General features: G+C 38.9%; 1 protein-coding gene across 1 annotated transcript in view; it reads right to left on the bottom strand.

The window, feature by feature from the left end:
• Positions 1-25,988, bottom strand: part of LOC124607481 (translocation protein SEC62) — a 101,052-nt gene that overhangs the window by 15,213 nt on the left and 59,851 nt on the right. Inside the window, exons 4-7 of the mRNA XM_047139840.1 lie at positions 24,410-24,608; positions 16,558-16,745; positions 1,860-2,046; positions 992-1,131 (exon numbers count right to left, since the gene is read on the bottom strand). Of these exons, the coding sequence (XP_046995796.1) occupies positions 992-1,131; positions 1,860-2,046; positions 16,558-16,745; positions 24,410-24,608 (714 nt within the window). The remainder of the gene's footprint in view (positions 1-991; positions 1,132-1,859; positions 2,047-16,557; positions 16,746-24,409; positions 24,609-25,988) is intronic.

Genomic DNA, 25,988 nt, shown 5'->3' on the forward strand with positions numbered 1-25,988 from the left:
TAAAAAAAAATTGTTTTAAAAATACTATTACACAATATCTCTTAATTACTTTTCCATTTGTAAGTAAAAAGGGAATTAAAAAGACAGTATGCTACTAGCAAGATCGAACCAGTGAATGTAAAATCCAATTACCCTACGCACTCAGCTACCAACAATGTGACAAAGCTATTGTGGGCATCCACTGCTACAAAAATTTGAAGAACACGGCACGTAGTTTTGTCACACTGAAATATTCCCAAACTCACTAGAGCTCAATACTATTGAGGAGTGATGACATATTATGTCACTCAATATGTCTCATTTCCAAACTGACATCATGACATCAGACACCGCAGTGAATGAAATGTGGCTAGCTGTACTGGATTAAGACAACAACCAACACCTCTTTGTGACACTTTTCTAACACATTACTCCAGCATAAAATGAGAAAAAAAGATCTGCACAGTATAAAGTATATGAGTTGTCATTCACCAATCACTTTGTTTAATTTTAGGGTGGAATGGAAAATACAGTGACACACAAACCTGCCTGGTTACATTAACCTATAAAATGGCTGGTAAGAATAGAATATGTAAATGTTAAAGATCAAAATCTTGCCTACTACACAATACATCATAAGTAATGTGGAATGTTAAGTGGCACAATAGAAATTTATCAGCAAATAAAACTGAAACATAATGGTATCACAACATTTTACTTATAAAATTTACATACGTTTTTGAAGAAAGACAACAGCAAGGTTATAAAAATACGAGTAGCATGGAAGCAGTATTTCTGTTCGCCTGCTTGAAATTTACCCACTTTCTGGGAGTTTACGAGATGACAGAGGAAGAGAGGATCTATGGGTGAGGCACAGAGGAGAGGGGGTGGGGGATGGTGGTGATGATGATGATGCTGATGTAGTTCCAGTTAAAACAGAGAGGAAAAGAGAAAAAAAGAGGACGAGAGGAGACTGAGAGGGACAGCAGGAAGACTGAAGAGAGTAACTCACCTTCCCTCATTATCTGCTTTTGTAGATTCCTCTTTCGATTCAGGATCATCATCTTGCTTCTCATCTTCATTGTCAGAGTCCTTGTCCTTCTTCTTCTTTGATTTTTTCTTCCCCTTTGATTCTCCTCCCTTATATTCATACTGGAATGTCGATAATACAACATTTACAATGAGAAATTCATCCAAGAAAATTAAAAATTAAATGTCTCATCAATTTTCTTCAAATTTTAACATTACAACAAGTAAGATGTATGAATTGATAAGAACATTCCACAATGATGTTTTGGAAGTAAAGTGTGACAGCCACAACACTTAAAAGGCAAATCCATCTAAGTTAATGGCTGCCTGTGAACTATCAGTTTCATAACCCTCCTCTTCTCTGTATTGATTATTAAGAAGCAAGGATATGCTGTATAATATATCTGAAACGTTAACTTTTTGTCCACTATTGTAGTACTATTATCAGTGACAGTGCAGTGTCTTATCAAAACACCCACAATAACATGAACTCTTCTTCTCCTTCCTTAAAATGTTCTCATAATGACATCAACGACGTGTGTGTGTGTGTGTGTGTGTGTGTGTGTGTGTGTAAAAACTTTTTTTTTAGCTTCAAAGAGTTCACTGTTGTTCAGATGACTGTTACTACCCAAACACCTCAACTGCACATTGTGCAACTACTTCCCTTCCTTCCACTGTCAACAGGTTAGTTGCCTATTTGATCAATTTTCTATTTTACCATAAACCTTAGGAGCTAAAAAATGCGATTGCTCTTTCTATAAAATGGCGTGCAAAATTAAAATTTTAGATATTAGTTATTATAAATTATTAAAATTTAACACAAAGTTCAGAAAAAGTACAGATAAACCCACCTGATACAAGGGCCAGAATGATGCCAGAAAACCAACATCTTCAGTTAGGTTTGGTAATAACCAAAGATGATGTTTGCCAAGAGTAAGTGCCCAGAGCAGACAAAAGACAATCAGTCTCAAAACTGCCAGTGCTATGATAAAAACTAAAAATCCAGCTGCTGCAACACTAAGGTAGTAGACACCCTTCCTGCAAACATGATGTAAAAATGAAGTGAGGAGATGTAAATCCAAAGGTTTGTATGTTTAAATACAATTTCAGGTGTTGTTACTGTCGGAAAAATGCAGTATTTCATGCCAGCTTTCAGTTGACAAATTCCCACCAAAGACAATAACATAGTCCCAAAAACAACAACAAATTTTGAAAACAATCACTTACAAATAATTTGCAATATGAAACCACAAAGTACCTTATACACAAGTTAACTTGTAATGATTACTACATTTATGCTAACTTAAACATTATAGCTTTACAGCCAAGTAACTACAAATGCCAAACAATCAAATAAAAATTAGAAATCGTGTGCAAAAGTCAGTTATTTCCTAATGTGTTTGGGAACTGTTATTACAGACCAATGGCGAAGGTTCAGCAAACTGCATACGCAGGGAGGGATGTGTAACAGCTAAAGAAAGCCTGTTTTTAAAGTGATACATATACTCAATGTTTGCAGCACAAGATGATGAAATTCAAATGTGTTTCACCAACAAACAGTCACCAGGGTATGAAGAGACAGCTGCATGTGCTCAACCAAGTCTATGACTGAAGAAGTCAAAATGCACTACATTCCTACACTGCCATTAATATATAACATGTTGTAGCACATCTGATTTGGGCAGATTGGAGGCACAACACTAATGATATCACCCAAAGCTCTTAGTATCTACAAACAAATAATTATCAACTGGCTACAGTATCATAGTTTATTGAAAATGAATGCCAAAATATCTCACTGTGAGATTTGGGATCCGAGTGTTGAGTTTGCAACAACCGATGCAGTTTAAATAACAAGTTTATACTTTTTAAAATTTCCTTTAACCATAGAATGGCAGTAGATGAAACATGGTGCAAATGTAAATAAATGTTGAGCAAATAACACTACCCAGTGGGAATTTCCATATCACAAACAAACTGGCCCTTTTCTCGCTACTTGATTCACATGGTACTTTAATGTCAAGAAGGGAGAATCTACTACTTATTCCCACTACATTACATTCTTTGCAATGTTGTGCTGTGCCATCGATCATATGCAGCTGAAAGGACAACAGAAATTATTCACAACCTGAAAAGCAAGGTTTCTCATCACACTCCATACCCCCAGGACTTATTGGCTTGTAGGTACCTCGTTCTTGGCAAATTGAATCACAGGTTTCCGATGGACTGAGGTGTGACAGAGGCAGTGACACAAGGATACATCTGGCACCCAAGAGATATTTAGGAATGGAGTATAAAATACACTGGCTGGAAAAAGAAATGAAGCACCCAGAAGGGAAGGAGGAACGGAAATGAAACTTCATGGGTTGAGAGGATACGTAGTGTTATATCAGTGATCACATTATCTAGCCAAATTCACAAAGAACTTGGCAGCATGAGCCCCCTTATCAGCATGACATTGCACCCCCTCTGGCCTAGAGGTGTACAATTATTTGGTTGCAAAGGGTGTCAAAAGCCATTGTATCCCCTTCTGAAGCAAGATTGCCCACAACGGTCGTAACTGGTACTTGGTAACCTGGATACTGACACTGAAACAGAGTTATCAAGCTCTCATTTGAGCTGATCCATGCATTTTCTATTGGAGCCATATACAGGGGCTTTGTTTGCCACAGGAGTACCTCAACATCACGGAGACAGTTCATAAGAGACATGTGTTATGTCTCAATGAGCACTATCCTGTTGAAAAATGGCGTCACAATACTGAGGCATAGGGGTAACATTTGAGGGTGCAGGATGTCTGTGAGGTACGGTTGTGCTGTCAGGAGTTAACTTAATCACTACCACTTGTAACTTTAAGTCATACCCAATGGCTCTCCACACTATTATGTCAAGAGTAACACTGCTGTGTCTCTCCAAACTATTTGAAGGGCAGAAAGGACCTCTTCCCAGGTGACCACCATACTCACTGATAGTGGTCATCCGGGATAGCGCAGAACCATGATTCACTGCTGAACACAATGTGATGCCATTCATCAGCAGTTCATGTTTCTCGGTCATGGTACCACTTCAAATGCCACAACACAGAAATCCCCCGTTGTGGTGGTGATACGAGTTCAACAAGAACCTTGATGATGAGTACACCTGTCCTCATGTGTCTGTCACATACGAATGGCCCAAAGTTCTACATATTACACAATTCGAGCAGCCGGCCAAGTGGAGATCCACAATGAGGCCCCTTTCAAACTGTTCAGATGACACAGTCTTTTACACGAGTAAGAGGCATCTCCGTGTCCTTCACAGCGACCACTTGACATCTGTCACCATCCCTGCCCATTATATACCCTAGTAGGCATGTTAACAACTCTAAATATGAACATCACTAATGCACTCTAGTGGCCATTTTACCTGTTGCAGATAATTGCAACTCTTAATAGTTTGCATTTCTCTCCTGTCTTCCTTAGACAAGCCTTTTGCAGATCTTAGAAATTTCATATCTGATGCTTCTAGTTGCTGTAAATCTTTATGTCTCAGTGTCCAATTTTTTGTTCCACATAACAAAGTAGGAATTGCCATGACTTTATAAAATTTCAGTTGTCGCTCTTTCTTTGTTTTATCCTTAAGTGTTGTTCTTATAGTGACACATATACACTGTTAAGTACAATTTTCTTCTGTGGGTCCTTATCTTGATCATATGATATTTCACATCCTAAATACCTTGAATGGGCTACCTGTTCTATTAGTTTATTGCTGAAGATGTTCATACCGAGTGGTTTTAGTTTTATTTACTGATGTAGTCAGATCGCACTTACCTCATTTAGTTTATGTACTCCCATTTATAATTTATCTTTGCAGTCTTGTATGATAACTTGATCATCCACAAATACCATTGTGTTAATATATTTGTTCCTCCCAATATTATGATAGAATTAGGAATCCAACCAATAACCTAAAAGGCAATACATTACAAAGAAAAATGGAGAGAACATGTACTTCACAGGTCACCACAAAGACTTCCTAAACTAGCAATGCATTATAAACCACGGACCAAGAGAAGTGTGGGAAAACTGAGAATATGATATGAAACTAGAACAGGTGCTAGGCCTAACCCTGGAATGGCAGATGCAAAAAAAGAAGAAGAAGAATAGTTTACATCCCCACCCCCAATGGTGTTTATGTGTATGAAGTTAAGGTTGGAACTGACCAACTCACACAAATACCTTGGTGTAACACTTTGTAGGGATATGAAACAGAATGATCATATAGGCTCAGCTGTGGGCAAAGTAGGTGGTACACTTCAGTTTATTGATAGAATCTGGGGGAAGTACAATCAATTTAAAAAGGAGATTGCTTACAAATCACTTGTGTGACCCATTCTGGAATATTGCTTAAGTGTGTGGGACCCATACCATACTGAATGTATACAGAGAAGGGAAGTATGAATGCTCACAAGTTGGTTTGACCTGTGGGAGAGTGTAACCAAGATCCTGAAGAAACTGAACTGGCAGACTCTCGAAGATAGTTGTAAACTAACCCAAGAAAGTCTACCGACAAAGTTTCAAGAACTGGCTTTAAATGACAACTCTAGGAATATACTACAAGCCCTTACATATCGCTCACATAGGGATTGTGAGGGTGAGATTAGAATAATTACAGCACATACAGAGGCATTCAAGCAATCATTCTTCCTGTGCTCCATACATGACTGGAACAGGAAGATGCCCTAATAACTGTTATACTGGGATGTAGTCTCTCCCATGCGCTTCACAGTAGTTTGCAGATTACAAATGTAGATGTAGCTGTAGATGTAAACACTGTCATCTGACGATCCCTTCTAGGTGCTTCACTTTTTTTTGTCAGACAGTGTATATTATACTGAGCGACTCGTAAATGATGATGATTATTCTTGAAAATTAAAATATACAACTCAGAAAAATAATATTAATCTGCTTGTGTGTGTGTGTGTGTGCGTGTGTGTGCGCGTGTGTATGGGTCCACGAGGGAAAGGGGGCGAGCTGTGTGGGCAGAGAGAGAGAGAGAGAGAGAGAGAGAGAGAGAGAGAGTGCCAAAACAGATTCACATATCAGGAATAAATATGTTTCACAACTAATGTTGGTGCAGTAATGCCAGATTATCTGTTCCATCATCAAAAGGTAATATTAAAAATGGAGTATGGGAGGAATACATTCAATGACAGAGATTTTTTTGCAAGAAAAACTGAAAAATGCAAACACAATGTTTTAAATATTATATAGGTCTTATATGTTAAGAAACTTGGGTCAACACAATCTCTGCCAATTGCTTTAAATGGATTTCACTTATGACTATCTTTTTTTATATATCCCATGGTGGTGTAGTATGTGAATATTAGACACAAACGGACACGATCAATGTGCAGTGCCTGGCTGTTAATAAGTGTTTAATTTTATGAATATGAAAATCGTTATTTACATTGTTCTGCAAGTGGCTAGGAAAATCAGTTTGTAGCCTGGAGAAAAGTAAACACATACTGTCATGCCTTTTAAAACATTACAGTGTTGCTGCTGCTGTGGTCTTTAGTCTAGAGACTGGTTTGATGCAGATCTCCGTGCTACTCTATCCTGTGCAAGCTGCTTCATCTCTTATAACTACTGCAACTTACATCCTTCTGAATCTGCTTAGTGTATTCATCTCTTGGTCTCCCTCTATGATTTTTACCCTCCATGCTTCCCTCCAATACTAAATTGGTGATCCCTTGATGCCTCAAAATGCACCCTACCAACTGATCCCCTCTTCTAGTCAAGTTGTGTCACAAATTCCGCTTCTCCCGTATTCTATTCAGTAGCTCCTCATTAGTTACGAGATATACCCATATAATCTTTAGCATTATTCTGTAGCACCACATTTTGAAAGCTTCTATTCTCTTCTTGTCTAAACTGTTGTATTTATCGTCCATGTTTCACTTCTATAGATGGCTACACTCCAGACAAATACTTTCAGAAAAGACTTCCCGACACGTAAATCTATACTCGATGCTAACAAATTTCTCTTCTTCAGAAAAGCTATCCTTACCATAGCCAGTCTACATTTTATATCCTCTCTACTTCAACCATCATCAGTTATTTTGCTCCCCAAATAGCAAAACTCATTTACTACTTTAAGTGTTTCATTTCCTAATCTAATTCCCTCAGCATCACTTGATTTAATTCGACTACATTCCATTACCCTCATTTTACTTTTGCTGATATTCATCTTATATTCTTCCAAGACACTGTCCATTCCGTTCAACTGCTCTTCCAGGTCCTTTGCTGTCTCTGACAGAATTACAATGTCATCAGTGAACCTCAAGGTTTTTATTTCTTCTCCATGGATTTTAATTCCTACTCCAAATTTTTCTTTTGTTTCCTTTACTGCTTGCTCAATATACAGATTGAATTACATCAGGGATAGGCTACAAGCCTGTCTCACTCCCTTCTCAAATACTGCTTCCCTTTTGTGCCACTCGACTAGTATAACTGCCATCTGGTTTCTGTACAAATTGAAAGTAGCCTTTTGCTCCCTGTTTTTTACCCCTGCCACCTTTAGAATTTGAAAGAAAGTATTCCAGTCAACACTGTCAAAAGATTTCTCAAAGTCTACAAATGCTAGAAACATAGGTTTGCCTTTTCTTAATGTATCTTCTAAGATAAGTTATAGGGTCAGTATTGCCTCGCATGTTCCAACATTTCTATGGAATCCAAACTTATTTTCCCCGAAATCGGCTTTTACCAGTTTTTCCATTTGTCTGTAAAGAATTCGTGTCAGTATTTTGCAGTTGTGACATATTAAACTGATAGTTCTGTAATTTTTGCACCAGTCAACACCTGCTTTCTTTGGGACTGGAATTATTATATTCTTCTTGAAGTCTGAGGGTATTTTGCCTGTCTGATACATCTTGCTTACCAGCTGGTAGAGTTTTGTCATGGCCGGCTCTTCCAAGACTATCAGCAGTTCTAATGGAATGTTGTCTACTCCCAGTGCTCTGTCAAATTCTTCACACATTATCGTATGTCACATTTCATCTTCATCTATGTTCTCTTCCATATCCATAATATTGCCCTCAAGTTCACTGCCCTTGTATAGACTCTCTATATACTCGTTCCACCTTTCTGCTTCCCTGTCTTGGCTTGGAACTGGTTTTCCATCCAATCTCTTGATATTCAGACAGGTGGTTCTCTTTTCTCCAAAGGTCTCTTTAATTTTCCTGTAGGCAGTATCAATCTTACCCCTAGTGAGATAAGCCTCTACATCCTTACATTTGTCCTCTAGCCATCCTTGCCTAGCCATTTTGCACTTACTGCCGATCTCATTTTTGAGATGTTTGTATTCCTTTTTGCCTGCTTCACTTACTGCATTTTTATATTTTCTCCTTTCATCAATTAAATTCAATATCTCTTCTGTTACCCAAGGATTTCTACTACCTCTCATCTTTTTACCTACTTGATCCTCTGTTGCCGTCACTATTTCATCTCTCAAAGTTAACCATCCTTCTACTGTATTTCTTTTTTCCGTTCTTGTCAATCGTTCCCTAATGCTCTCTCTGAAACTCTTTGCAACCTCTGGTTCTTTCAGTTTATTCATGTTCCATCTCCTTATATTCCTACCTTTTTTGCAGTTTCTTCAGTTTTAATCTACAGTTCATAACCAACAGATTATGGTCCGAGTCCACATCTGCTCCTGGTAATATCTTGCAATTTAAAACCTGCTTCCTAAATCTCTTTCTTACCATTATATAACCTATCTAAAACCTTCCAGTGTCTCCAGGCCTCTTCCATGTATACAACCTTCTTTCATGATTCTTAAACAAAGTGTTAGCTATGATCAAGTTATGCTCTGCGCAAAATTCTACCAGGTGGCTTCCTCTTTCGTTCCTTACCACCCCCCCCCCCCCCCCCCACCAAATTCCATATTCACCAACTACTTTTCCTTCTCTTTCTTTTCCAACTATCAAATTCCAGTCCCACACGACTATTAAATTTTCGTCTCCCTTCACTACCTGAATAATTTCTTTTATCACATCATATATTTCTTCAATCTCATCATTGTCTGTGGAGCTAGTTGGTATATAAACTTATACCACTGTGGTAGGCGTGAGCTTTAAGGGATCTGACATTCCATACTCTATATTTTTTTTTTAATCTGTAGAATGCTAGTTTTCTTCCTTCCGATAATTACGTCCTCCTGAGTAGTCCCTGCCCAGAGATCTGAATGGGGGACTATTTTACCTCCAGAATATTTTACCCAAGAGGACGCCATCATCATTTGACCATGCAGTAAAGTTCTGTGCCCTCGGGGAAAAATTACGGATGCAGTTTCCCCTTGCTTTCAGCCGTTTGCAGTACCAGCACAGCAAGGCCATTTTGGTTAATGTTACAAGGTCAGATCAGTCAATCACCCAGACTGTTGCCTCTGCAACTACTACTACCCCTCTTCAGGATCTACCATTTGTTTGGCATCTAAACAGATACCCCTCCACTGTCGTTGCACATACGGTATAATTATCTCTATTGCTGGGGCACGCAAGCGTCCCCATTGAGGTAAGGGTAAACTGGCAGGGTTGTTAGCAAAATCCATAAGGGGGGGGGGGAGGGGGGGACACTAGTACTCATGGATGTACCTCTTTTTTAGACTAATATCAGTGTCTAATGAGAAGTTCAGGCAGGCAGGCAGGTGCTAAAGAGGTCCAAAACTCACAAGATTCTAAAAACAGTAAAGTAAATAATAATGTTACCATATTTAACCAAAATATTGGTGGATTAAAGAAAAAAGTAGATTCTCACAAAAGTAAAGTAAAAAATAATGTTACCATTTTTCACCAAAATATTCTGGGATTGAAGAATAAAGTGGATGAGCTCCTGGTTCGTTTAGATGACACTGAATCTGATAATGTAATAGATATACTATGCCTGTCTGAGCATCACATTGTGTCTGATATGGAAAAGGTAAATATCAGTGGTTATACACTAGCTGCACATATGAGTAGAGAGAATAAGGTGAGAGGAGGAGTTGCCATATATGTCAAAAGTTATCACTGTGTAAAAAGCTTAGATACGAAAAAGTTTTGTCTAGAGCAACATAGAGAAGCATGTGCCTGTGAACTTAAACTGAAGGAGGGTTCTTTCATATTGTAACAGTCTATAGGTCCCCTTCAGGAAATTTTCATTTATTCTTTGAAAACTTGGATGCCTTGTTGTGCTATCTGTCAGATAGGGGAAAGCGAATTATTATTTGTGGGGACTTCAATGTTGATTCACTGAAAGAGTGTAATAGGAAGAATGACCTGGAATTCTTGTTCGGTTCTTTCAATCTGACATCTGTCATTGATTTTTCTACTCGGGTAGTAAAGGACAGCAGTACATTGATAGATAACACTTTCATAGACTAAGATAAGTTTAAAAACATAAATTCTTGTCCTGTTGAGAATGGCCTTTCTGATCATGGTGCTCAGCTAGTTACAGTATATGACATAGCTCCATTCAGTAATTCAGAACTACCCTCTGAAGTTGTGCGTTCAATTAATGACTCAACAATTAGAAATTTCAGGGAAAATCTTCAGCAGTGAGACTGGGATGAGGTGTACAAGGAACCTGATGCTAATTTAAAATATAACTTATTTCATGATACACTTGTAAGAGAATCTGAAAACTGTTTCCCCAAGAAAGTAGTTCAATCTAATTATAAGAAACCATGCAAAAAACCTTGGCTTACTAAAGGAATAAAAATATCTTGTAACCACAAAAGGGAACTGTATCTAACAACAAGAAAGAGTAATGACCCAGTAACAGCCAAATATTATAAAAACTACTGTGCTACATTAAGAAAGGTTATTAAAAAGTCCAGAAGCATGTGCATCATGTCTGAGATTAATACCTCTGATAAAAAAAAAAAAAAATCAAAACAATTTGGCATATTATTACAAGGGAGACTGGGCAGCCAAGAGTACAGGATGACAGCATTACCATCAAAGTGAATGGAAACGTGAAAAACAACAAGCCGGAAGCCGAAAACATTTTGAATAATAATTTTTTACATGTTGTAGAGAAAATAGGATCAAAATGTTCATTACAAGAAGCAAGGCAGTTAATGGAAGAGGCCTTACCTACACAATTTGATACAACTGAAATTCCACCACCTCTCCTGAAATTAGAAAGATAATGAACTCTCTCAAGAATAAAAGCTCACATGGAATTGATGGCATTTCCAGCAGGATAATAAAAGCTTGTTCCCAAGAGATAAGTGGGATTCTTAGCCACATACGTAATAGCTCTCTGAAGCAGGGTATTTTCCCAGATAGACTGAAGTATGCCATTGGTAAACCACTGCGTAAAAAAGAGGATATGTCTGATGTCAATAACTACCACTCAATCTCTCTTCCGACAGCCTTATCCAAAATTCTTGAAAAAGTAGTGTATTGTAGAGTAGCTTCACACCTTTGTAAAAATAAAGTTTTAATAAAATGTCAGTTTGGTTTCCAGACAGGTTTTTCAATGGAAAAATGCTATATATACTTTCACTAATGAAATATTAAATGCTCTGAGTAACCGGAAGTCACCCGTTGGGATTTTTTGTGATATCTCAAAGGCTTTTGATTGTGAAAATCATGGAATACTTCTAGATAAGCTCAAGTACTATGGTGTGAATGGGGCAGCACTCAAATGGTTCAAATCATATCTAATTGGAAGAGTGCAGAAAGTTGAAGTAAGCAGTTCACATAATATGCAAAAAACTGGTGATTTCTCAAACTGGGGAACAACCAAGAATGGGGTTCACAAGGTTTGGTCTTGGGTCCTCTGCTGTTCTTAATTTATATTAATGACTTGCCATTCTATATTCACAAAGATACTAAGCTGATACTTTTTGTCGATGATACAAGTATAGCTATCACACCCAACAGACAAGAATTAACTGATGAAATTGTAAATGATGTTTTTCAGAAAATCGTTAAGTGGTTCTCTGCAAATGGGCTCTCATTAAACTTTGACAAAGCATAGTATATACAGTTCCACACAGTACATGGAATGACACCATTAATAAATATAGACTTCAATCAGAAATCAGTAGCTAAGGTAGAATATTCAAATTTTCTAGGTGTACGCACTTATGAAGGGTTGAACTGCTGAAATGTTTGAGTTCAGCTACTTATACTATTAAGGTCATTGCAAATTTTGGAGATATACATCTCAGTAAATTAGCTTGCCACGCCTATTTTCATTCTCTGCTTTCGTATGGCATCATATTCTGGGGTAACCCATCATTGAGTAAAAGAGTGTTTATTGCACAAAATCGTGTTATCAGGAGCTAGGGATCTTCACTGTAGCCTCACCACATATAAAAAAAACACACACACAAATTTCAAGCTTTCGCAACCCAAGGTTGCTTCATCAGGAAAGAAGGAAGGAGAGGGAAAGACGAAAGGATGTGGCTTTTAAGGGAGTGGAAAGACTTACCTTAGGGGGGGAAAAAAGGACAGATATGCACTCGCGCACACACACATATCCATCCGCACACATACAGACACAGGCAGACGTATGTAAATGAAAAGAGGTTGGGCAGAGATGTCAGTCAAGGTGAAAGTACAGAGGCAAAGATGTTGTTGAATGACAGGTGATGTACGAGGGGCGGCAACTTGAAATTAGCGGAGGTTGAGGCATGGTGGGTAACGGGAAGAGAGAATATATTGAAGGGCAAGTTCCCATCTCCGGAGTTCTGATAGGTTGGTGTCAGTGGGAAGTAAGCAGATAACCCGGACAGTGTAACACTGTGCCAAGATGTGCTGGCCGTGCACCAAGGCATGTTTAGTCACAGGGTGATCCTCATTACCAACAAACACTGTCTGCCTGTGTCCGTTCATGCGAATGGACAGTTTGTTGCTGGTCACTCCCACATAGTACGCTTCACAGTGCAGGCATGTCAGTTGGTAAATCACATGGTTGCTTTCACATGTGGCTCTGCCTTTGATCATGTACACCTTCTGGGTTACAGGACTGGAGTACGTGGTGGTGGTGGTGGTGGTGGTGGTGGTGGTGGTGGGAAGGTGCATGGGACAGGTTTTACACCGGGGACAGTTACAAGGATAGGAGCGAGAGGGTAGGGAAGGTGGTTTGGGGATTTTATAGGGATGAACCAAGAAGTTATGAAGGTTAGGTGCAGGTAGAAAGACACTCTTGGTGGAGTGGGGAGGATTTCATGAAGGATGGATCTCATTTCAGGGCAGGATTTGAGGAAGTTGTATCCAGTCTGGAGAGCCACATTCAGGGTCTGATCCAGTACCAGAAAGTATCCTGTCACAAGTGGGGCACTTTTGGGGTTGTTCTGTGGGAGGCTCTGGGTTTGAGGGGATGAGGAAGCGGCTCTGGTTATTTGCTTCTGTACCAGGTTGGGAGGGTAGTTGCGGGATGCGAATGCTGTTTTCAGGTTATTGGTGTAATGGTTAAGGGATTCAGGACTGGAGCAGATTTGTTTGCCACAAAGACCTAAGTTGTACGGAAGGGATGGTTTGATATGGAATGGGTGACAGCTGTCATAATGGAGGTACTGTTGCTTGTTGGTGGGTTTGATGTGGACGGATGTGTGAAGCTGGCCATTGGACAGATGGAAGTCAACGTCGAGGAAAGTGGCATGGGATTTGGAGTAGGACCAGGTGAATCTGATGGAACCAAAGAAGTTGAGGTTGGAGAGGAAATTCTGGATTTCTTCTTCACTGTCAGTAATGGTAATGAAGATAAAGTTGTTTTTTTCGTTTTTAACTGATGATATAACTTGAAGCATTCTTCCCCACAAATAGCTGGCTTTTCTTCACAAATATGATAAAATGAATCATGGCCCCTGGCGTTTCTTGTGTTGTGTGCAGATCAACATCTGACATGCCACTGTTGTACTCTCTGACTATGCTTGGTTTCAGGGCAACTTCGCAACTTTGATTGCGAACTTCCACCATTTTGCCATTGGAGCACATTAGAAATGGTCAGAAATTCTCTTTTGTACTCCCACTTGTAAACAACAAGATTGTCATTTCTTTTCCACACCATCTGACCTATCTTCAGTTTCATAGTAACTAATGATTTTGGGCTTTCCCTTCTGTTGTTATGTAATGTTACACACACACACACACACACACACAAACAAATAGGTTTTGTAAGTCAACAACAGCTTTGTAAGTGTCACAGAATTATAGAAATTGTACATATGAAGCACAAAGCTTTTGTACAAGAAAGCTTCCATCAGGTGTAAAACAAATTCAGATGAATGACCTGTCTCGGCCATCTCCTGTGACTTGCCACAGTAGATTTTTATTTTGAGATCCACATCGTCAAATTCACAGAGTTCATAAAGTTTTACACCGTACTTGTGTTTCTTGTTTTTGATATACTGCCTGAAAAACAGACAGTTGACCACAAAACCACCAATTCATCAATGCAGAGATTCTTGTCTGGAACACAATTATTGCTCATGATGCTACTGATATGGTCCACAACTGGTCACTGGATGAGTTGTCTGAGTAGTGTAGATATCTCAATAACAGCTGAAATCTGTTTCCACTCATAACAGATCTCCAGATTGTGACACTGTAAAAAGAATTTGTGCTCCAGTAATGTTCTATCGATGGAAAACAACAAGTACCATGTACAGCAACAGCCCGAGAAATACTTTCATTCTGACAACACCTGTATCCCTCCATCTTGAGAGTCTGGTTGTCCCACATTTTCCTGCTTCCTGGCTCACATATAAATTTATTTGTTCACATAATGACATTAGTATCTCTTCGGAAAGAAACAAATCAACAAGTGCATTGATGCCAACATTTTTAAGTCTATTTTCAGTTGCCCATCCTCGCAGAACACAAATACTGGTGGATCTTGAGGAATGTCACTCCACTCATCACTGTTATTTGTAGTGCGTGCTATCGGACCAACCTGCTCGTTTTCTTCATTGCATTCATTGTTGTCTGCACCTGTATCATCACTTGAATGCTCATATGAAGGTTGTTTGTAGAGACTTCTACTGTCCGAGAATTCATCCATAAACTCGTCCCATTCCAATTCGTTCATACCAGCTAGCTGCTCAAGTTTTACATCATACAGTATCCTCTTATTACTAATTGTTTCATGAGGATACTTGAAGATAGATCACAATAAACATCAGTGAACAATCTACAATTAAGACTGAACAACTGCTGATGCAGGTACAACAAATACATAGACTGTATTGTCGAACATGCTTCAAAATACGCAAGTTGGTGACTGATTGTTGACAACATAGTTGCTGTCTGAGCTGAACTTTCTACTCCACAGACCAACTATGAGACAACTTGCAAGTTCAGTTTTCCTACAAAGAAAAAAATTGTTTTACGTTTCGATAATACAGATGGACTACAAATGAGATGACAAGCCAAACGGTACGAACTGCTTGACATGGCTTCTGGGAGCAGTTTGCTTGTTAAATTTGGGATTGCCCATACATTAGTCCTCAACAGACAAAGACCAGTTGACCTCTGGAAAAAAAAACAAAGATCTGGATAGGCTAAGAATAGCCAAAGGATTGAATTGTATCTTTTGAGGAACTAAAGCAGTACTTCACTTTACTGACAAGCACGATTGAACCACAAACAAAAATAAAACTTATCAATTATTTCACAAGAAGAAATGACAACAGTTATAAGAAATTCTTTTTTAAGCATGTTTCTGATGATACATTAAAAAAATTCCATCATACATATCAGATCAGTGTCTCTCGGTTATTATGACATTACAGTTCAAATGATGAAAGTCATTCTTGACCAACTGTTACCGAGAATAAAATATACCTTCAATTACTACTTAATCAGAATCATTTTTCCCGCAACCTAGAAACTTGGCCTTATCAATCCACTACCAAAGAAGAACACCGTCACTCTGACTAGCACCCCATTTGTATCCTTCTGGTGCTGCCGAAGGACTCGAGTATATAGTCCATGACCAGTTTAATGACTACTTATTTAAAAATAACCTTTTCAATGAACATCAATACATAGCTGATGAAAAAGACTACTGCATGGTAGCCCAGTATGACGCTATAAAAAAAAAAAAAAAAAAAGAGACCTGACAATTCTTTCAGTAAATGAAATATAGTGTTGTGGGCTCATTATTTTCATGCATGCTAGATAGACAGTACTCTGTGAACATTATGCTACTTTGATTCATTGCTTTGTCCTGTATCAGTGCAGTGAACCATGCAAATATGCTATTTCTACATCATGTTGTCAGTGGTGATCATTCTTCATTTTCCAACAGAGTTTTGCAAAAGATCATATTGTATGAAAGTTTTAAAGTTACTAGTAAATGTAATCAATAAAATGTTTAGGCAACATATTTTCAACGTTTCATTGATTGTTATGACAACTAAATTCAATCACCATAAGTCAAAAATGGCTATGTGCTACATAACTAAACATTCATAAAAGTAAGAAAATTTGTTAGCTGTGTCCCATTAGAAACTAAATAATTTTCTGCTTCTCAGCAAATTTCAAATTAAGTCTTTTAATGAAAAATTGTGTACCTTACAGATGGTGGCCACAAAGGAAATAAGCAGATAGCAATAGCACCAAGCACTAGCAATGTGCCAAAAAACCAGTAATACACTGGAATCGGGTCATAGATCCAAACATATGCATCCAATCCATCAACAAAGAGCTGGTCTAAGTGCATTTCAAGGCGGATCTTTCTCTTCTTTTTTTCTTTGTCCTCCTAGAAGAGAGGCAATATTAATGAAGTAGCTTAATAATTCATAACAAATTTGCAATTTCCACCTAGAAATATGGTACAATCTTTGATTCTGAACAAATACATCCTGCAAAAACTATATCTGGTTGTAAATGTTCCACAAATGCAATACTAACCCCAAAAACTTCAGAAAAGTACAACAAAGGTGTTCAAATGAAACAATAATATAAAAAATCTACCCAAATAGTGAATAAATATACTCTGTTTTCTTGCTCACCCAGATCACAGGTTTTTATGAGACCAACAGAAGCATTTCGAGCGAAGGAAAGTTGCTACTCACCATTTAGCGGAGATCCTGAGCCGCAATAGGCACAATTAAAAGATTCACACAAACATAGCTTTCGGCCATTAAGGCCTTTGTCAGCAGTAGACACACACACATGCGCATACACACACTCACGCAAGCTCAACTAGCACACACATCTGCAGTCTCAGAAAGCTGAAACTACACTGCGAGCAGCAGCACCAGTGCATGATGGGAGTGGCGACTGGGTGGGAGTAAGGAGGAGGCTGGGGCGGGGAGGGGAGGGGAAGGGATAGTATGGTGGGTGTGGCGGACAGTTAAAGTGTTGCAGTTTAGACGGAGGGTAGGAGAGAAGGTGCAGAGGGGGGAGGAGGTAAGCAGTGGAAAGGAGAGAAATAAAAATAAAAGAAATTAAAAGACTGTGTGTGGCAGCGAAATGACGGCTGTGTAGTGTTGGAATGGGAACAGGGAGAGGGCTGGATGAGTGAGGACTGTGACTAACGAAGGTTGAGGCCAGGAGGGTTACAGGAGCGTAGGATGTATTGCAGGGAAAGTTCTCACCTGTGCAATTCAGAAAAGCTAGCGTTGGTGGGAAGGATGGGAAGGATCCATATGGCACAGGCTGTGAAGCAGTCATTGAGATGAGGGGTATCATGTTTGTCAGCGTATTCAGCTATGGGTGGTCCACTTGTTTTTTGGCCACAGTTTGCTGGTGGCTGTTCATGTGGTCAGACAGCTTGTTGGTTGTCATGCCCACATAGAATGCAGCACAGTTGTTGTAGCTTAGCTTGTAGATCACATGACTGGTTTCACAGGTAGCCCTGCCTTTGATGTGATAGGTAATGTTAGTGACCGGACAGGAGTAGGTGGTGGTAGGAGGATGTACCTAGATAGGATAGGATAGAACTAGATAGGATAGATATAGATGCAAGACCTGTCCAATACATCCTCGTCTGAGTGGGGCACAATAACGTGTGGTGTGCCTCAAGGTTCCGTTTTTGGCCCACTGCTATTCCTCATCTTCATTAATGATCTTCCTCTTTGTTCCGAGACAAACAGCAAATTTACCCTGTTCGCTGATGATACCACAATTCTAATCAACGATTTGATAGATCACAATCTTGAACAAACTGCAAATACTGTTTTTAATGACATCTTAAATTGGTTCTCCTCAAATAGTCTCTCACTCAATGGAAATAAAACTCATTATATGAGGTTCCATACATCACAAAGTAATCTCGATGAAATTAACATAAAATGCAGAGATCAACCAATATAGAAAGTTGAAGATACAAAATTCCTGGGTGCTTATATAGACAGCAAATGTAATTGGTCAGTTCACATTCTTCATCTATGTAAAAAACTTAGCTCGGCGACATTTGCATTATGGGTAATTTCTTCAGTGACTGAAGTTGACGCCATTATGGTTGCCTACTACCACCCACTGATGTCATATGCTATCATATTCTGGGGGAACCAACCACTTGCAAAAAAATTTTCACCGTCTAAAAAAAAGCAATCAGAACAATGTGTGGGGTCCATCACAGACACTCTTGCAGGTACTTCTTTCTTTTTCTGTTAAATGGTCGTTATGTTATCTAGCTGACATTGTATCTATTACTGTATTTATAGTATATCTTACTTAAACTATGTACAATTTCGCATTGAATTGCCCTTGTATTTATTGTAAGTTTAAACTGAAACCTGTACAATTTGATACGTTCCATATCCTTGTGGTTGACTCACTAACTGGATCTATGGTACATGAAATAAATAAATAAATAAACAAATAGTCTTACAAAGAAGTTCTGAATGTTTTTTCCAAAAAACTGTTTTGAATAACTAGTGCAACAAACCACACATAAGTGAAATATTTCAGCCCTCATAACTACAAAAATGGTTGACCTTACAAAACTGCTCAATTTTATACTGCAGGTCACTTCTCTTTACATTCAAACAACTGATTTCAGGCCAGTTACACATCTTTAGATCATTTGTTACAGTTACGGAGTAGTTTGTCAATATGGAACTCTCAAAAGTTACTCTGTGACGGTAACAAACAATATGAAGATGGGCAACTGGTCTGAAACCGGTTATTTGAAAATAAAGAGAAGTGATCTATAGACTGAAGTCAGGCAGTTTTGTAATTAAATAAGGATTGCGGACTCTCCCTGATGATGAAACTGTCTAGTTGCCAGGACAATTTTTAAGCTGCAAAGAGCAAATAAACAGTTGTTAGCATTCTATCTAGACAATGAATGGATGTCACTTAGTTCCAATATGATGGACATAGTAGAATTATGGTCAAAGTTAAAACTAATTCTAAATCACACATGCTGAGCAAGTGGATTATGGACGGAAAAGTCCTGCCATGGTTTAATAACAACATTTGGAAAATGCTTACAAAATAGACTGTTGCCGTTCCAGATCATAAAAGAATGCAGAGATGTCAACACGTAAAAGTTAGTTGAAACTCATGCATGTATATAAAGGACAATTTCACAAAGCATACAACTTCCACAGTGGCATCTTAGCGAATGATCTTGCTGAGAACCGAAGAAAATTCTGGTCCTATGTAAAATCCCTTAATGGGTCGAAGGCTTCTATACAGTGAGTCATCGACCTGTGTGACGTGACAATGGAAGACAGCAACAAGAAAGGAAAAATTTTAATTTTTGCATTTTAAATATAATTAATGCAGAAGGATTGTAAAGATAAACCCAGATTTGACCACCACACAAACTCTCTTACGGAGAACATAGCAAAAGGCATTCCTGCCAATGGAAAGCAGCTAAAAGAGTTGAAAACAGGAAAGTTGCCAAGTTCAGATGGAAACAGAGAACTCTTTGGCACTGGGCCCATATTTAGATGGAATGTATTGTGACTCTCTCAACCAGCAGGAAGTCTCAAGCAACTGGAAAGAATTACAGGTGACTTCCGAATACATGAAGGGTAAAATGATGGAACCACAAAGTAACAGATCAATATCCTTAATGTCAGTTTACTCCAGAATTCTTGAGTATATTCTCAATCCAAATACAATAAATTCCCTTGAGAAATAACACACTCTAACCACAAATCAACACGCACTTCGAAATCACTGCTTGTGTGAAACTCAACTTGCCCCTTTCTTGCAAGATATCCTGTGAACCATGGATGAAGGGCAACAGGCAGATTCCGTGTTCCTAGGCTTCCAGAAAGCATTTGACACAGTGTCACAGTGCAAACTATTAATCAAGGTCACAGCACACAGAATTGGTTTTCAGATATGTGAGCAGCTGGAAGGTTTTTTTAAGTAGTAGAACACAGGGCATGTCCTGGACAGCGAGTGTTACAGAAGACAATGGTATCATCAGGCATGCCCCAGGGAAGTGGGATAGAAATACTCTTGTTCTCTACATACAGGGTGAAGTGAGATTCACACACTTAGGCTTTGAAGTGCAGCTCCTCACATGCCAGTGATAAAAAAAAAAAACGTCTCTCACAAAATTTCATCTAATGAGTACATCCAGCAGAAAAAAGGACGTTAAAGAGTGGCAATCTGGCAACACTGTAATCATGTTTATGGTAACTACCTCTGTCGGCACATATTAGTCATGCTGTACAGTTGGTGCAGTGGATAGAGTTTTGGGTTAGCAAGCAGGAGATCAAGGGTTCTATCCTGGGTTGGGGAGCATTCTTTTTTTTTATTTGCTAATTTCATTCTGACAGTTCATAAAAACATCTCATTCTGACATTTATTAGGTCACATGTATCTTAAATTTACAACATTTTGTAATGCTGAACATAACAAATATGTGGTCAGACAAATAAGAAACAGACAGTTGAAACAAATGACATGTCATAGGACAGAATAACTACCAAAACAGTATCAATTTCGAGATGCTAAAGATGATAGGACAGTTAAAATAACACATCTACTTGTCATACTACAGTACATGTAATATGACCACTCAGATGTAGCGCATTAGCAACCAGTGGCAATAATAATGTTCATATTAATAGCCACATGACCTTCACAACAGAATATGTTGCCCTCAGAACAACAGATCCCCAAAGTGACCTCCCTGCATGCCCAACCATTGTGCAACCCGCCGGATCATACAGCACTGGACCATATGCAGCACAGCTGTGTCCACAGCAACAAGAGCAGCATGAACACGCGCTACCAATTCTTCCACAATTGTCGGTGGAGTAGAGTACACGTGCTCCTTCAGGTGTCGCCACAGGAAGAAATCGAGTTCATTTAGGTCCTGTGAACGAGATGGTCATACAACTGGACCTCCATGCCCCAGCCATTACCCTGGAAATTTTCTGTCCTAATACTGTCGCACATTAATTCCAGAGTGTGGAGGTGCACCATCATGTTGGAACCATATCCTCTGCCGAACATGTAGTAGAACATCTTCCAGGGCATCAGGCAGATAGTTTGAGAGGGATGCATGATACCTTCGTGTAGTCAACCGGTAAGGCAACATGTAGGGGTCCAAACACCTGTCCCCCTATATTCTAGCCCAGACATTTATACCAAAGCGAACTTGATATCCTAGGTCGTGGGTGATGTGAGGGTTAACCTCACACCAATAGTGGGTATTGTGCATATTGAAGACACTGTCATGAGTGAATGTTGCTTCATCCAACCATATAACAGTGTTCACGAAGTCATTGTTGGCTTCCTGTTGTTGTTGGATCCATTGCATCTGCTAAACGGCGATCTGCAGGATGCAGATGTTGTGTGAAAGCATAATAATAGGGGTGCGGCCCATGCTTGTGCAGTACGTTAACGACCATGCATTGCGAAACATGCAGCTGCATTGTTATGCTACGTGTACTTTGCTGAGGTTCTTGGTGTATGACCTCCAGAATAGCTTCCTCAGTGACTGAAGTATGGCGAGTCCATGGACGACCTCCGTCACGCGATGGTGGAAGGAGAGAACCTGACTCCCAAATGTGCGGCTCCAGACGACTAAACGCATTTTTATCTGGATTGCAGGATGAGGATATCTAGCAGTATATTCACGAGCGGCAACACCAGCCCAGTTATCAGATGCACCAAGAGACCAGAACCATATCCACATACTCACCATTTGTGTATGCCATGCATCTGTCACACTGGTTTAGAGGTTTGCAAGGAAAAAAATTGATACATGTATGCATGTACATTGGAGTCCGTCACGGGTGCATTACTCCGCTCACAACTAGTCCCTGTCTGGTGGACAGCGCATACAAGTATAAACACGCCGTCAGTCCTGTGCACTGTTCCACCTAACGCACATTACCCCTCTGACACATATTGTTCTGCATGATTCATCATGACATTGCTCATTGTGAAATGTTCGGTTTCGAATTACACTGTTTCCCTAACAGCAATAGACGTGATGCTTCCGAACTCATATTGAAAGGATAATAATAATAATGCATTGAGATACATATTAAACAGCATGTGGTTACCAGCCTCAATGTTGAAAGGCATAATTAGTGGAACCATGGTGATAACACATACAAATAGTAACCGAGTTTGGACATTATTTACAAAACGCTTTGCCAATCCTACTGGTAATGTAAGGCCTTAACAAAATGTAATGGTCCTGAACGAGTCAAGAATAATAGTTGGTACTACTCTATATGGGACCATTGGAGGAGGGTACAAAGAAAACAGGTTTCGCAACTAGTAGATGAAGTGGTGCAAATAAATTCATGCCCACTACATGGAAAGGGCTTCTTTCAAAGGTGACTAATCTTCCATTTCTACGATTGTAGAGTGTAAGAGCAAATGTTTTCTAAAGGACACGCTGCAATCGCTGTTGACAATTACGGTGCCAGATACCGTACCACCTGGACTACATTTACAAAGTAAAAAACATATGTCTCAACCCAGGATCGAGCCATTGACCTCCTGCATGCTAACCCAAAACTCTACCCACTGCACCAACTGTACAGCACAACTAATATGTGCTGACAGAGGTGGTTACAATGTTGCCAGACTGCCACTCTTTAACGTCCTTTTTCTACCGGATGTACTCACTGGACGAAATTTTGTGAGAGACATTTTTTTATAGGTGGCATATGAGAAGTTGCGCTGTGAAGCCCGAGTGCACGAAGATTGCTTAACCCTGAATATTAATGATCTGATGGATAGTTTGAGCACAATTTGTGATCTGCTGATGAAGCTATAGAGAAGAATAGTATCGTCTTTGAGTGATTAAAAGAGAATAAAGCATGACTTGGACTGAATTTGGAATTGGTTTGATGAATGGCAGCTTGCTCTAAATGTCAAAAAATTAAAATTAATTGACATCGGTAAGAAGAAAAAATAAAAAAACAATCCTTTAATGTTCAAAGAGGACAAGGAGAAGGATATTAGTGTTTAATGTTCTGTTGGCATCAAAGTCATCAGAGGCAGAACACACGCTCAGATTCGGGAAGGATGGAGAAGGGAAGCAGCTGTCCCCCTTTGAAGGAACCATCCTGGCATTTGCCTTAAGTGGTTTAGGGAAATTGTGGAAAACCCAAATCAGGATCACCAGATGCAGGTTTAAACCACTGTCTCCCGAATGTGAGTCCAGTATGCTAACCACTGCTTGTTTATGATGTTCAAATATGATATCAGTGTCATGCTACTTGATACAGTCATATTGGTGCATCTAGGTGTAATTTTGTAAAGCCACATAAAGTGGAGCAAGTACTTAAGTTCAGTTGTAGGGAAGGCAAATGGTTGACTTCTGTTTATCTATAAAAGAGACCACATACAGAGCACTTGTGTGAACACTGGTAGGTACCAACAACATGCAAGTCTTAAGAAAATGTCCTGTGAACACAAATCCTTGGAGGTAAGAAGATATTCTTTTGGCTAAATTTTATTGAGAAAGTTTACAGAATTGGCATTTGCAACCAACTACAGAACAATGCTATTGCCAGCAACACACATCTTGCCTAAGGACTGCAAAGATAAAGGCTCATGTGCAAGCATATAGACAGCGTTTTTTTGTTGGTTCACTTATGAGTGGAACATTAAATGGAATGACTAGCATTGGTACAAGGTATGTTCTGGCATAAACAGCATGGTGGCTTGCACAGTACATATGTAGATGTAAATGTGAAACATAACATAAAATGGATTTGTTCACATCCATGTCTCCTTAATCCACAATTTTGGGGGCTACCTAAGTTTTTAGCTTTCAGATATGTCTAACAACAGTGTTTCCAAATACAAGACACTAAAGTTTTCTTTTTATAAGTAGTGTACAATAACTCATCATGAGAGGCTTTTCCTTACAGGTGAAACTGGTATGTTTTCTCTGTACGAGTAATGTTGTTGTTACTAAATCATAAATTTCTGCTCATATCATTAGCATGTAAGATTTAAAATAACCGGAGATGTTACCTGAGAAGCAGACTTTTCATCCTTTTTTTCTCCTTCAGCATGACTACTTTCAGCATCCTCACATTTTTCATCATCCTTTTTACGCTTATCATCACCATCTTTCTTACGATCTTTGTCCTTTTTTTTCAATTTTGCTTTCAGTTCTTGTTCACTTACTGGGATCTTCTTGGCTCGGTGAAAGAACTTATGCCTCAACATTCTAAAATTTTGAAGTTTAAAAATTAATAACAACACAATATCCTACGCGAAAGACAAACAATGTATGAGGAAAGCAATTCACTTACAGTACAGATGGAGCATAGAAGACAAGCAAATAAGAAGGAATACAGCAGCTTAGCTTGCATTTTAACTCCCCCAAATCAGAGCACACACATATCATATAAGAACGGTTTATTATGTTATGGACCCATTTATCTTCTCATAAATGTTTCAAAATCTAGATGAACACACCGGGAGACAAAAGATAAGGTGCCAAGTTTATCTTCTATGTTGCACTATTCTCAAGATTTCATGCAATTGTGAGTAGGGTAGGAGACAGTAAACTCACTTTTCTGTATGATCTTGAGGATACATTAAAGAAAAGCCAAGAGCAGCTGAGTTAGTCTTCAATTCATATATGATGGAATGTAGTTGGAGAGCCATTTAAAATATTATAATGACTCAAAAACGTAGAGGATTAGATTGGTCTTTGGTCTCAAAAGACTGTTATATTCTCTGTAACTGATCAATGTTTCAACTGTTGAACAGTCACATGCGAGATCCTACTTGCAGACCAACATTTGCCAATTCATAAACTGATAGGCTGCCTCTCTAACTGCCTAAAGAACTTTTTATCTCTAGCATCAGCAACATGGAGAACCACGTATTTGACATGACCTGTTTCGGCCTAGATGCCTCCTTGATGTCTGAATAATAAATGGTTCTGATGAGTATTCTTTTTGGTAATTTAATTTTTTTTTCTTTCAGGGAGGCGGGGAGGGGGTTGAAATGAATATAATGATTTAACTTCTCACTGAACAGAATTTACAAAGGCAGGGAAACAGAAGATAGTTATGAAGGTATTGTAATAAAATAAAAGAAATCAGAGTTCATATGGAAGGATTTAAGATATCATTTTTCCCAAGTGCTGCTCAAGAGTGGAACAGCAGCCAAACAGCATGTCAGCGGTTTGATGAACCCTCTGCCAGGCACTCGAGTATCAATTGAAGAGTAGTCATGTAGGGGGGCAAGAAAGAACTATACTTTCTGAGACACCATGAAATTGTTAGAAAATCGGCATCAATTCCATAAATAAATTGGCGTATACCCATGCCACATTATGTGCTTCAATGTCGTTGATAAAAAGAACATAGGGCTATGTGTCTGAGGTGAATGGGGAAGAATAGCCACAGAAAACTAATTGTAGGAACAGCAGATGCCAGAAAACATCTACACAAAGAGTCATAAAATATATAATTTGTACATTAAGAAAGTACATTTTGTTCAATCGACTGTTGTTTATTGTCTGTCACTCCAGGACCCTTGCCCAACAGGATTAAGGAGAAGATCCAAAGAAAAGGTCTGTTTCATACCAGGTCTG

The sequence above is a fragment of the Schistocerca americana genome, chromosome 3 (genome assembly GCF_021461395.2).
Source record: "Schistocerca americana isolate TAMUIC-IGC-003095 chromosome 3, iqSchAmer2.1, whole genome shotgun sequence".
Taxonomy (NCBI): Eukaryota; Metazoa; Arthropoda; class Insecta; order Orthoptera; family Acrididae; genus Schistocerca; species Schistocerca americana.